This window comes from Mobula birostris, chromosome 1 (genome assembly GCF_030028105.1).
Source record: "Mobula birostris isolate sMobBir1 chromosome 1, sMobBir1.hap1, whole genome shotgun sequence".
NCBI lineage: Eukaryota > Metazoa > Chordata > Chondrichthyes > Myliobatiformes > Myliobatidae > Mobula > Mobula birostris.
Genome location: NC_092370.1, coordinates 112,266,364 through 112,280,105, shown reverse-complemented (window position 1 = coordinate 112,280,105; position 13,742 = coordinate 112,266,364). Strand labels below are relative to the sequence as shown.

General features: G+C 38.4%; 1 protein-coding gene across 6 annotated transcripts in view; it reads right to left on the bottom strand.

The window, feature by feature from the left end:
• Positions 1-13,742, bottom strand: part of kif9 (kinesin family member 9) — a 103,753-nt gene that overhangs the window by 22,728 nt on the left and 67,283 nt on the right. For all 6 annotated transcript variants that reach the window (XM_072269195.1, XM_072269104.1, XM_072269026.1 and 3 more), the window contains 4 exons: positions 11,579-11,647; positions 10,295-10,399; positions 6,236-6,291; positions 5,535-5,625 (listed from right to left, as the gene is read on the bottom strand). In XM_072269195.1, the coding sequence (XP_072125296.1) occupies positions 5,535-5,625; positions 6,236-6,291; positions 10,295-10,399; positions 11,579-11,647 (321 nt within the window). The remainder of the gene's footprint in view (positions 1-5,534; positions 5,626-6,235; positions 6,292-10,294; positions 10,400-11,578; positions 11,648-13,742) is intronic.

Sequence of the window (13,742 nt, the reverse complement as noted above, 5' to 3'; positions counted from 1 at the left end):
ATCCATTGGTGCAAGTCCTCTAATATGACGTGATTGTTCAACGTGTGATGAAATCAAACCAGCAGACAAAGATAGGAACCAGCTTTCTGCCATACTTCACACCAAATTTTTACCCAATACTCAAAGGTTCATATATTATTAAAGTATACAACCCTGAAATTCTTCTCTGGGTAGCCATGAAACCAAGGAAGAAAACCCCCAAATCCACCCCCTCCCCGCACAAAAGAACAAAAAAGGAACAGGCATGTCAAACCCCAAATTCCTCCTCACACACAAAAAAAGAACAAAAATGGAACGGGTAAATCAACCCCCACCCACACAAAAAAAACGAGGAAGATTGGGCGAAAAACACATAATATAAAAAACAATAAGACTTTTCAAAAATCTATGGTCCAAGTCCACATCCAAAACACAGAAAACCTGGGCAATGCTCTCCGGGCAGAGCAACAGGTTCTCCCCGCTCCAGTTGTGTAGCAGAGTGATCAAAAGGTAGGTACCCTCCGGACTCGTCTCGATGCTTCTATCTCCCTCATTGCTTTATTTAGTGCACAGCAGAGCCTTTAATCAGTGAAATGGAGTCAACATTGGGTTGCACCCTGTCCCACAGAATGCCCACCATGAGGTTCATGTACATTGCCTGTCTCCTGGAGTTCTCTTGGAGACTGCAGAGTGTCGAAGCACCCAAACAATCTATAAACTTCCGCATCTGGCTCAACGCTTCAATCTCCCTTGTCACTTTAATCGGCGAAATGGGGTCGAACATCAGCTCATGCACCATCCTGCAGCCTGCCCGCCATGAGGTTTGTGCACACTGCTTCTGTCATCTGGAATCCTCTCCAAACAGCAAATCACAGGCTTTAACAGTTCCAGAATCACATGCAAGATAAAAAACAAATGTAAAGGACATAAAAGAAATGAAATATATGGTTTCATGATCTATCCAGAAGATGGTGACTGAAGGAGCATTGTACACAGGAGCCATCTTGACCGGAAGTCTGAACTTGCATCCTCTGCTTCAAATTCAAGCTCAAAGAAAGATGAACCCTCATTTAGGTACAAGTTGAAAAGTTCCCCAAATCACCCAACTTGGAAACACAGGGGGGGGTTCACCACTTGATAAGAGCACACAAGGACTCAACAGTGCCCCAAGTGCATCAGTGGCTCACCTTTCAGCAGAACCGACTGAACAGCCTTCAATAGCTGCACCAAGCTGTGGTGATAAATCACCATTGGACAATAGTTTGAGTAAGATGCTGAGACTGACCAGAGAAACCCTGGTGTACAGTCAGTCTAAAAGTGGACTCCAAGACAGTCATCTGGAGAGTGGTGGAGAATCTGGGGAGGGTAGCAAGGAGAACTAGACGAGCAGTAACAATATGATACAATATACCCTCCTGCTGAAAGGTCTTGACCCGAAATGTTGACCGTACTTTTTTCCATAGATGCTGCCTGGCCTACTGAGTTCCTGCAGCATTATATATGTGTTGCTTGCATTTCCAACATCTGCAGATTTTCTCTTGTTTGTGACAATATATTGCAGAACACAGATGGACATATGGTCTCCAGAAACTGAGCCAAGAACCTATTGACATATTGGTAGAATTAGACCCAGATACAGCTGTAAATTCAGAGCCAGCACCTTGGGCTACTGGTTCTAGCTCACCTACAGCAGAGCACGGTGGGGATCCAGCTGAGCATCCAGATGTGACTATCTCTCTGCACACTAAAGAGGTGTTCTGGAATATCAGAAGTTACCGGAAGCAGAGCTGGTGGATTTGTCATGAAGTCAATAGGAGGGGAGGTCTGCTTACTTCGCCAACTCTCATTGACTGTGACCATATTCCCAATAACTGGGATGAAATCCCAACTCCTGAAGTGGCGCACAGCTGTTAACATCTTAAGGACATAGCTGACAAGATCCTCCCATTCAACACTTCTGCTGAGATTCTCCTTTTGCTTGACAAAGGCACCATCAGTGCACATAAGGTACGTGAACAGTGCAATGCTTGTCATGGTGCACCTTATGCCTAATGACTGGACCTGGCTTGGGTCAGAATGGGGGAAGTATGCCTTGATGGTGCTCATCAGCCCACTGTCATTGCATTTAAGACTAATGTCCTGAAAAATGGGCACCCAAAGCATTTCAGACCCTGTGGGAGTAGTATCAATATGAAAGTGAAGTTTGTAGGGGTAGCCAAAGACAGCCTCTGCTGTGGTTGGTATATCTGTAAGCAACCTCTCAGCGCAGAGCAACTGAATTGGGGAAAGGTTAGAATCCTTCTTGTTTAAACACGGATGAATTCAGCGTACGTGCAGTGCATCAGGACGCAGGAACCTCTTCCTATCCAAAATTACCTTCGTGAACTCTGTTCCTTTCTTGACTTTGAGGAGATACAGCAAGTTGGAGGACGTATTAAGAAGGCACAACTCACTTCAGAGGGATCTCACCCGTTCGTTAACCCTGTCAACAGTCTGCTCATCAGCCATTACTATGAGAAAGTACATCATTAGGGATGACATTTTTGAAGTGGAAGAAGTTAGACTGTCCAGTAAGACTGTTTCAAGACTAGTCTGTGAGACTGTCCATTCTTTTGCCAGATGTAATGAAATGATCATTTGACTTTTAGTTTCTGTAGTTAACTTTGACATTGTGGATATCAGGCAGGGAGTGTTCTGCCTCTATAGACGCTGTTCATTTTGTATGCAGTTTGTCTTTTACAAAGATCACTTCCTGTTTGCAAGATGGTTTTTTTTTACATCATTTCCTGCGTGTGTTAATTCGGATTTCAATTTGAAGCACGCACTGGAGAAAGACATCTATCTCTATCCACTCAGCTGTTTCACAAAGTTTTCTCATTAAAAATCCTGAGGAAATCTTCCGGCTTGGGTGATTTTTTTCAGAAAGTGTTTAATTCCCTGGCTAGCTTTGTACGTAACACACTGCAAGGGCAGTAGAGTTACCCTGTGGGATTTTTTTTGGGGGAAAAGTGTTCCAGTTTAGTTGATATTTTATGGTAGATATAACCTCCTAGTTCTGTCATCATCCCAGTAAAACTTTATGTCACTTTACAAGTGCTGTTTTTTTCTTGTAGTATGGATATCAGAAATGTTTGCAGCACTCTGTGGATCTGGTTGAACAAGGTTCAAGTCAAGTTTAATGCCCTGTGCATAAATACAGTCAGTTACAGCTACACTGAAAAACTTGCTTGTGGTATCAAGGCAACTCACAGAATATAAATTATGTGTAAATTACACAAGGCAAAGACTTCCAGATAGGATTTTTTGTACAAAATTCTTATCAGAGACAATTTATGATATTATAAAAGGCGGTCGGTAGTGTCTTGTTGAGGTTGGAGAGTTACGAAGGTCAGTTCAAGAACCTGATGATTATAGGAAAGTAGCTATTCTTGAAACTGGTGGTGTGGTACACTCCAGGCTTCTCCACCTGATGACAACAGCAAGAAGGCAGCATGACCCAGATGGTGGCAATCCCACGCAAATTTAATAGATCTTATCTACTATTCAAATATAATCAGATTGGATTGAATCTGTTTTGTTTTTTTTTACAGATTTACTCATACCCATTACTTTAAGTGACTGTTAAATATGTATTCTCAGGTCCCTCTATTTCCCGAGCCAACTAAGCAACATATGGCACATTTCTCTTTTCGTAAATGTATAACAATACCCTTCGCAATGGACTGAAGTTCAAATGTGCCATTTAACTATATTGCATGCTCTTCTATTTTTGCATGCCTTCTTGTATTAAATTGTAGCTCCTCTCTATATAAGCTACCTCCCAATTTATGTTTGCAAGTGTTCAAATTATATTAACAAAACCCGAAATCAAAATTGTTTATGTAGATAGTGACACAAACACTGAATCTTCAGTCAATCTGTAAAAGACCCCTTGGAGAGGACAGCATTGGAATTAATAGGTGACTTTAACATGCTGTTGCTGTTGGCAGACCATGATGGCAAAATAACTGATTCAAATCTATAGTGCCTTACCAAACACCCATCCACCCATATCCCTCAACCAGCTACATTTTCAACCATTTACTTGCCATCATGGTCTGCCAACAGCAACAGCATGTTAAAGTCACCTATTGATTCCAATGCTGTCCTCTCCAAGGGGTCAATAGCCTTGTTTGGCAGCCAGATTAGGAGAAGAACAACTCTGATTCCAAATCCGGATAAATGGGACTCGTTAGCCTTGCCAGGCAATCTGTCTAGGGCAGCCTTTCTCAACCACTTTCCCTTGGAGGAACCCTTGAAATAATTTTCAGGTCTCAGGGGACCCCTGTGTAAAAATTATTATATCTGCAGCTCACTGTATGTTAGTATTTTTAGCCAAACTTTCTTGAAAAAAAAACAGGCAGTTAAGCTTAGCTTACCTTTCTTGAAATTAATCTCTTTCTTTCCCTTTCATAAATTTTAAAAACTCATAAGTCAAACATAATAAATTTCTGTTAAATAACTGGCTTAAACCAAAATGGGATTTATTTTTTCTAAAGGTAGGCTCATAATTTAAATAATGGTTGTAAATTGATTTTAATTGATGCTATTTACAATATGAAAATTTATTGACAATTTTGAATAGTAAAGCTAATAAAACCATAAGTCAAAGCAATATGAATAAAAATTTAGCCTAAGACACAACTTTATACAAGACTTTGAAAAAACAGTTTGTTACTAAGTGACATGATCAGGCTCAAATATAGACTAGCATGTGAAGCCTGTGCTTGTTTTTTGCTGGACAAGTCAGTTGGCGGCACGTTAGGGGAAATTGGGGGAGTTAATTTGGGAGGGAGAAGCTAACGTCACATCCAAGGTGGACGAGTCCATTCAATGCTCAGAAAATGCACTTCGCGCTCAACTGCCTACCATCCTCCTCTCTGTGCAATACAACACTCACCAATTATCAACGGTTTCCCCTATCTTGCATCAAAAACTGAGAATGGACTCAACCAAATAAACATGGTCCCACTGCACACTGCCAGACTGGCTGAGAGACCTCTAACAAGATTGCAAACGGGGCTGCTTGGTCACTGCCTACCACTGCAAGTGCTAGCATCGCACAAAGTTCAAAAAACAATGTTTTTCTTTTTAATCATGATCTCTCGTGGAAACCTAGGGTTCTGCAGAACCCCAGTTGAGAAACCCTGGTCTAGGAGAAGGAAGACTTTGATACTTAACCGACAGCCTAGTAGTCTCTGCAGTAATTGCAACTTGCTGTGCGATTGTGGAACGTCCCCCGACCTAAAGAATGGAATCAGTTTGTGCACACCGATCGTCACTATAAACCTATGTAGCACAGGCGGGAAGAAAAGTCCTACAGCGATGGAGTTCCCTCCTGATCTTCACAAGCAAAGATCCAGCCATCCATAAAATAATGCATCTTTTTTCTTTTTCTAAATTATTCCTAAGTGCCACATACACCCTCCCTCACTATATATTTGTGCACATGTATCAAAGTCCCCATAATAATCCAGTTCTGAAGAACAATATTTCTTAGCATTTCAGACACTCACCAGATCATGTGCAAGGCCTGAAGCTTTAGTAGTTTTATCAATGAGGATGTACTTCCTCCGCAATGCAGCCTCAATGTCCTGTTTCTGTTGCCTTGGGGTAATAAAGGGAAAGGTTGTTTTTGAAAATGAACTGAATTATGGAAAAGGCTCACAGTCTAGTATTTACTCATGCAGCTTCTTTTGCTACCTTTTCCTTATCTGAACTGTAAAAATCAATAGGGATGTAGACAGCAGTAAGGCTGAGGTCTGGGAGGAAGAGGTGAGAAGGTTGGGGGTTGGGATAGATTAGAACAGGCACAAAAATAAATACATTTGGTGGGTCAGTGCAGAGGGAGTTTGACTTTACATTGTATCTTTGGTGCACTTGCAGAGAAAGTGATTTTTTTTTCAGGTAGTGTGGAGGAAAATTTGTTATATATCTGAGCACTCTGTAACTGATTTAGGAACATTTATACAAGGGCATAGAGAACTTTGTTCTGTTACCTAACCACAATGCAACTTGTCTGCATGTACAGTATTTTATGGAGTAGGATGGAGACAGCTTCACTGTGTTGTAGATACCCTCTACCTTTATTAGGACGGTGTTAATTTAGTGGAACTTTTCCCACTGTCGCTTCCCTAGGAATGTTTTATATGTAGGGAATCATCACAACTTAATGAGCATGTAATTATTTAAGATAAGAATATACATCAATACTTACTGCAAAATAATCTTGAATTGCGCAAAGGACTCACGGATTTGCCTGACATTAGTAATCTTTTGTTTTAGAGAAAAAATTATAATGTCAGTGTTGGCATAATCAGCATAAACAATTATTCCATTATCTCTTTAAGGTTATAACTTCAATCTCTGTGACAGATTTTTTTCTTAAAGAGACTAAATTCAGATTTTTTGAACTGCTTTCATGGATCCATTATATGTCCTTACCTATATAGTTAGATTCTTATTGGAAAATTGTGGCATCTTCTCAGCTTCAGCATTAATGGCCAATACAGTACTCTCAGCAGTTCTTAAGAGCAGTTTACTACCCAATTTTTCGTTACGTTACAAGATGGCTCAATATTAGTTTTGAAATTGAAAATACTGGATCATAAGTTCTGGCAGTACATGTCATCTTGTTTTCAACTAAACATGGATTAAAGAACAAGCTGATGAGATATATTATTGTACTCAAAGGAGACTGGCCTAGTTCAGACCAGTTAGGTGGACAGGAGTAACACATCAAGTGAATTGAATATGTAAAATACCCTCCATGCTTAGCTTACTTGATAATTCAAGACAGCAATATTCCTAATGGCTGAGGACGTACTTGCCAGATTGTAGCAGACATTAAAAACCTCCAGGAAGACCTGTTCTCACATTAACTATGATGATGAAATTAAGAAATGCCCTTAGTTTATTTGTGGCTAAATCATTTCCAGATTTCTGCCAGACACATATCTAGGATCTCCCAGTTAAAGGCAGGCATAATTACTAGTTTTGGTAGACAATTTTTCAAATTTGAATGTGCTGCATGAGGTGGAATGAAATGTAAGGGGGTTTGTATCCCTGGTCAGTTAAGTGTTTGGGATGGGAGGGAATGATGTATCGCATTGCTATACTGCGGTACATACATAGCATCAGTGCTACAGATCAACCAGGATTCAGAAGATCAACGAAGTGTTATTTCTTACAGAAACATCTGCATGATGCTAAGCTAGGGCACATCATCAGTGATTCTTCCACTGAGCAACCTCAAAAAAATGTGTGTGCGTTCCAAATGCACTGCAAGTGCAATGACACTTATGTCCTTTCATTATTAAACCTCTCTAATCTGCATGAACCTTCAAAAATGTTTAAGTTGCGGTTGTAAGGAAAATATAGATAGTCCTTCAAACATTACAAACAACACGTGTAGGATGACAAATCAATAAAATACAAAAATTGTACAGATTCAGTTTCAGACTTAGATTTATTTATCACATGCACATCGAAACATACAGTGAAATGCATTGTTTGTATTCGCAACCAACAAATCCAAGGATATGGTAGGGGCAGCCTGTAAGTGTTGCCACACTTCAGGAGCAAACAAAAATTTTATGACGACTAGATATTACTGATGAACTGAATGGCATGTTGAAGATGTACTTTGGATGTCTATATAGATTTGGATACACCCTTCAGCCAATGTTAACAAGATTCTGAAGAATGAGTATAGTGTTCTCCATTCTGGACAGTATCAGCAGCAAATATTAGGGCTGCAGAATGAAGATGGCACCAGTATGATCATTTAGGATTGATTCTGAGAAGGTGATAAAGATGAAACCCAGAACGTGACATCGGTTGTTCACAGTGATGCCTAAGTAAAGCATTTTCATGTAGAGAGAGATGCAAAAATAATGGTGACTCTCAAACCAACATAACATAACCATATAAATTAGGCAGTGACTAATTGAGTATTTTCTTATTGGTCTCCCATCAATTCTCATCTTCCTACTTATTAATAATCAACTCAAAAGGTGAGTTGAAACCCTCACAACCAAGAATGGACAACAAGGAAAAATGGTGCAAATTTATGTGATTCAACTGAACAATAAAAGTTAGACAACATGGATTTTCCTCAACATAGGTTGGTATAACTACAAAGATTTAGCCTTCATTTTCCTATGCTCCTATTATGTACAAATATTACGACGGAACAGAAATACAAGCAAGTTATTACTGTCATGGTTAAGTTACCGTTGAATGATGGACATATTGGTACTCAGATGACCATTTTATATCCTCTCGTGGAGGGGCAGAATTAAAATAAAAAGAGAAAACAACAGTTTGTGTACTGAGAACACAGGTGTGAGGATGCAAATGGATAATGGGAGAGAAAGTTGAGTGCTTTGAATGGAATTTTTGAATTCCATTCCATTTTGTTATAAGCCTCATATCAGTGTAGGTCAGTGGATATTGTATACATTGAATATACAATTTGACAAGGTCCCAAAAGAGTAAATTACCTCTTGTCTATGCTATTCATTATAATTCCCTAAACTCTAGCAGATTTATCAAACATGTTTTCCTTTATCAAAATGTATGCTTACTCTACCCAATTCTATCATTATTTTAAATAAATATTATTTTTAAAATATTAGCTTTATTTATCACATATACATTGAAATATAGTGAAATGTGTTGTTTACGTCAAGTCAAATCAGCAATGATAGTGTTGAGTAGCCCACAAGTGTCGTCATGTTTCTGCGCCAGCATAGCATGCTCACAACTCACTAACCCTAAGTAAATATCTTTGGAGTATGGGAGGAAACCCATGCGATCACGGGCAGAATGTACAAGCTCCTTACAAACAGGTAGGAAACGACTCCCAAACTTACCTTTGGTTGTTGTAATGTGTTGTGCCATCCGCTAGGCTACCATATTTTCCAATGCCCTGTTAATACTACCTTCATAAATTATTCCAGCATTTTCTCTATCATTGGTGTCAAGCAAATCTATAATTCTCAGTTTTCTTAGTGAACTTATCCTTGCTAACTAACTCTCACACCACCACGCCTCCCCCAACTATGGACACAAATGTAGAATCAATGGAGTTTCGGAAAATGGCAACTATAGGCACTCCTTTCTGAACCCTGGGATAGTGATCATGGGATTCTAGGAATTTATCAGCTTTCAGTCTCATTAATTTCAGCAATACTTTTATTTTCTCAACTCACGCTAATATTTTCAAGTCATCATTGACTCTAATCCTGTTGGCCTTTACCATCTCCTCTGAAGAAGACTACACAGAAGAACTGCTAAAAGTAGACATGAAATGCTACTTTGACTTCTCTGCCACTTTCTTTTTCCCTGATAGAACTTTTTTAAGCCTCAGTAAGTTAGGGGTCCACATAAACTTTAGCTAACTTACGTTTTACAAATCTATTGAAGATTTTAGAATTTGCTCTATGTTTCTCACTGATTACTTCTGTATTCAACTTTTCCTTTACTTATTAATACTTTCAACCCTCCTTCACTGAATCCTGAAATGTTCCCAATCCACAGGTTTATTGTTATACTGGCAATATTAGATACCTTTTCCTTTGACCTAATACCCAAAATGTTAACTGCTTATTCCTCCCATAGATGCTACCTGACTTGCTGAGTTCCTCCAGTATTTTTTGTGTTGCAAAGATTTCTAGCATATGCAGGACTACTGTGTTTACCATCCCACACTTCTCAAGATAGCCAGCGCTGGTCTATTTTTCCTAGTTCCTCTTTGCTTTAATTAACCCTTGTTATTCAATTCGCCAGGCCAGTGTTCTAACAGAAAAAAACTTATCTTTCTCCAGTGCTGATGCCATTACCATAATGAATCGAAACCCATTCATTCACACTACTCATTGAGCCATATATTCAACTCTTTGATCTCATCGATTTGATTTCAACTTACATACTGCTCAGGTAAGGATAATAGCCTTTGTTGTTCTGCTTTCCAATATATCAATCTAATCTCTCATCAATAAAACACCATCTTTGATAATACCTGATTGTTAGCCCAGATCTTGTATTCACAATTGTCTGACTTACAGACAAGACTGCTATCCTTAAGCAACAGCAATACACAAAGTCCAGTGTATATCATTTAAGTGGGTAAATTAACTACAGAAAGCAAGCATTGCATTTGTAACAGAGCTTGTGATGGAGAATCAATGCTTGTCGTAGCCATATCTGTGACTCCTCAACAGTACTGCCATATCTTCTAGGTAAAAATTTTTATAAGTTTTCAGTCACTCACATTAATTTCTTCTATTGTTCCATCTAAGTACCTACAGACTTGAGTTTTGATGTCTTGAACCTGATTTGCAGTTAAAGTTTCATAGCTGACTTGTCGACGGTTAGCCTATTTAGGAAAGAAGAAGATATCACTTGACAATCTGAGGAATTAAATGAATACTTAATTTAATAACTAGAAAAAAGGCTAGGGTATGGCAATATTCTGTAGCCAGAGCTAATTGTGAGAATAGATCATTCAATATTCAGAGATACAGTATATTTCAAGAATATATTACTTAATAATTCCTAAGAATATCTGTATCATAGATTCCCAAACAGGATACACACAATATACCTGTATAATTTGACATCCAGAGATAATCACAATGAGGAAGCAGCTGATATCAAGCTAATATATCCATTGCTATTCAGAGAAAGTTTCTAGAACATATTACTCAATATCTACAGAGAATTGCAGGAATATTATCTATAGATATCCAGACAGCTTTACAAAGGTACATTATTTTATAACAAGAGGTATGTTACAAAAATGTATAACTGGGCATCCAAAGAAAATTATTCTCCAAAGTAAAATCTACAATAAATGCTGGAAAAATAGAATATCTAGAGAACATTGATTGAGTATATCATACAAAATCAAGACAATTTCTTGAGGAATTTTGAAAATCACTCAATAGCTACATGGGCCAGAACAGCATGTTATCCTGCTGCATCTCTAAATAAAATAAAATATTTCAGAAGTACACGTCTAGTTATTCAAAGGGATTTTACGTGAATGCATCACTTAAGTGTTCAAGCAGTAAATGGAAATATCAGTACTGAATATCCAAACATAACACTGAAATGATTGGAAAATATTGATGCGAAATGATATCACATAGTTGCAGATGTCTGTGTTCCTATGAACAGCATAATAAACAGATAGAAAGCACTATATACAAATTCTGGAGGAACTCAGCAGGCCAGGCAGCATCTATGGAAAAGCGTACAGTTGAGGTTTCAGACCGTACTGTCAAAGGTCTCGGCTCAAAACATCAACTGTGCTCTTTTCCATAGATGCTGCCTGGCCTGCTGAGTTCCTCCAGCATTTTGTGTGCGTTGTTTGGATTTCCAGCAGATTTTCTCCTGTTTGAGATAGAAAGCACTCTACAGCCAGGTATTATTAACTTGAAAAATCATACTTTCGATCATGTTCAAAATTAATCATACTTTCAGTTTCTTAACTAATTTTTATGCTATCAAAAATGATGCAAATATTTGAAGGAGGTAATGTGAAATATCTCACCAGTATATTATACATAGCCAGCTCATCCTGAAGCACCTGGATGTCATGCTGAAGTTTCTGAATTAGTTTCTGGGATAAAGAAACATAACTTAAATAAGGATGGGATATTAACTTTCTAAAGATCATTAGCTCTCTCTTTATCACTTATTGATGAAGTTGCTTTTTGTGTCATATTCATTTTTCACAAGGGACCAGATACTTATGGATAGAAAAGTTGAAGACAAGGTTGAATGCGAAGAATAGCTAAAAATTTAGCATGTGGAAGTCTTGCTAAATTTAGTGCGAAGACAAAGTATTTTTTCATTCTGTTTCCAACCCAACAGCCAGTCAGACTAACCAGGCAAGAAATTCAGCGGTGCATTGGAGCAGCAGTAACTTGAACTGTACTGTTTGCTGCAGTGTCTTAGCACATTAAAAATACATGCCTGTGATGTCAAATGTATAACAGTATTCAACAAAAAGTGCCATTCGAAAAGTCCCTATAATTACAGAGGCCAGTGTATGCCCCTGTAAGCAATTGAGAGAGAGAAAAAAAACAGAAGAGTTGCTGTACAAGAAACTGAGGTACTTACATGGAAAAAAGGTGGGAGTTGGTCCTGAATACTGCACATTCAAAATTGTGAGGGATAGGGGGTAGTCAGAAGATCCAGGGGCAAAGGTTATGTGAACATATCATGGAATAAAAAATGGTTTTAGAAGTTTGGAGATAGTAGGGGAGTGTGAAAGGGTTGGAGTTATTGGCATTTTATAGGACAGAATGAGGGGGAGGGATTGTAAAGACATGAATGGAATGGGGAAATTGATAGATTGGATGCAGCAAAGGAGGCTTGCGGTAGAATATTGCAGGCATAAAGCAAGAGAGGTTGGCAGATTGGCAGAGGTTGGATGAACTGGGCCAGAGAAAAATCAAACTATAGGAGAGGGTCAGAATACCATGGAGCAGAAGATGGATTTGGAACATGAATAAGGGAGTGTGGCAGATTGTGGGTAAAGCTTAAGGAGATCATAGATAGGGAGAGTAACAGAAATTATGTGCAGAAAAGATAAGAAAACTAGTTGAAAAAGTTAGGTTCTTGCAGCAGAAGGGAGTCAGATCAAGGTGAGAAAAGGTTTAATAAAGGTAGAAGAGGATTTGGCGAACTGGAGTGGTTTTGAGGAACATGATGTAGGAGGTGAATCAAAAGATATATGAAAGAAGGAGTTAGAAGAGAGAAGTAAAGAGCATAATCTGCAGATTTTAGGGGCTTTCAAGGAGAACCAGGAGAAATACGGAAGGATCATTGGAGGAGCCAATTTAGAAAGCACTCACATTCTGTCTCACAAATACATTGTGGAACTTAATTGAAATGTTATGACAAAAAAACCTATCTTGAAAAATACAGGTATGCACATGTACAATAGCCTATAAAAAGTAGCCTTCCACCATCTATTGATGCACCAGGAATCTAACTTCCATACCAGGAATTTCATTACACATTCTAAGGAATGCATTATAATAGCAGGTTCTGTACTTTGTATGAGATAATAAAACAAGGTCTTTTGATTCTTGGGTCCTGATAGTAGACTAAAGTTCCAGTAAGACTACTTGAAAAACAGCAGATAACTATTTCTAGATCATAACTTATGATTTTCCTTCAATTATTATCACAAATAGACACATTTATCCATCTACTATTTGTGATGGGTAAAAGAATAAATTGCCAAGCTAACGATAGAGACTGTTTTTCAAAAATGAACAACCTAATGTTCTTGGAAACTTTCTAAAAGATGTAAGAGTGTGATGAAAGCTAATGATAAATGTTGAGTGCCTGTTGGATAACATATTAAATTCTACGGCTTAGGTTAACTGGGCTCTTTATAAATAAATGCGCTAAGTTTCAGTTTTCAAGAAGAGAATTTTACAACACAGAAGCAGGCCCGACAGCCCACCAATTCTGTGCCAACCCCTTTCCCATTTACACTTTATTCAGAATCAGACTACATAAGTTGTCCTGATGGGACCTTATACACATCACCTTGATGGTCAACTCAGACTTACAAACATGAGCCTTAACTGATCATCAAGCATCCATTTATACTAATCCTATACCAGTCCCATTGTATGTTATTCTCCCTATTTATTTATCAAGTTACGTGTGCTCATCGTCTGTGCAGGGCAGTTGGC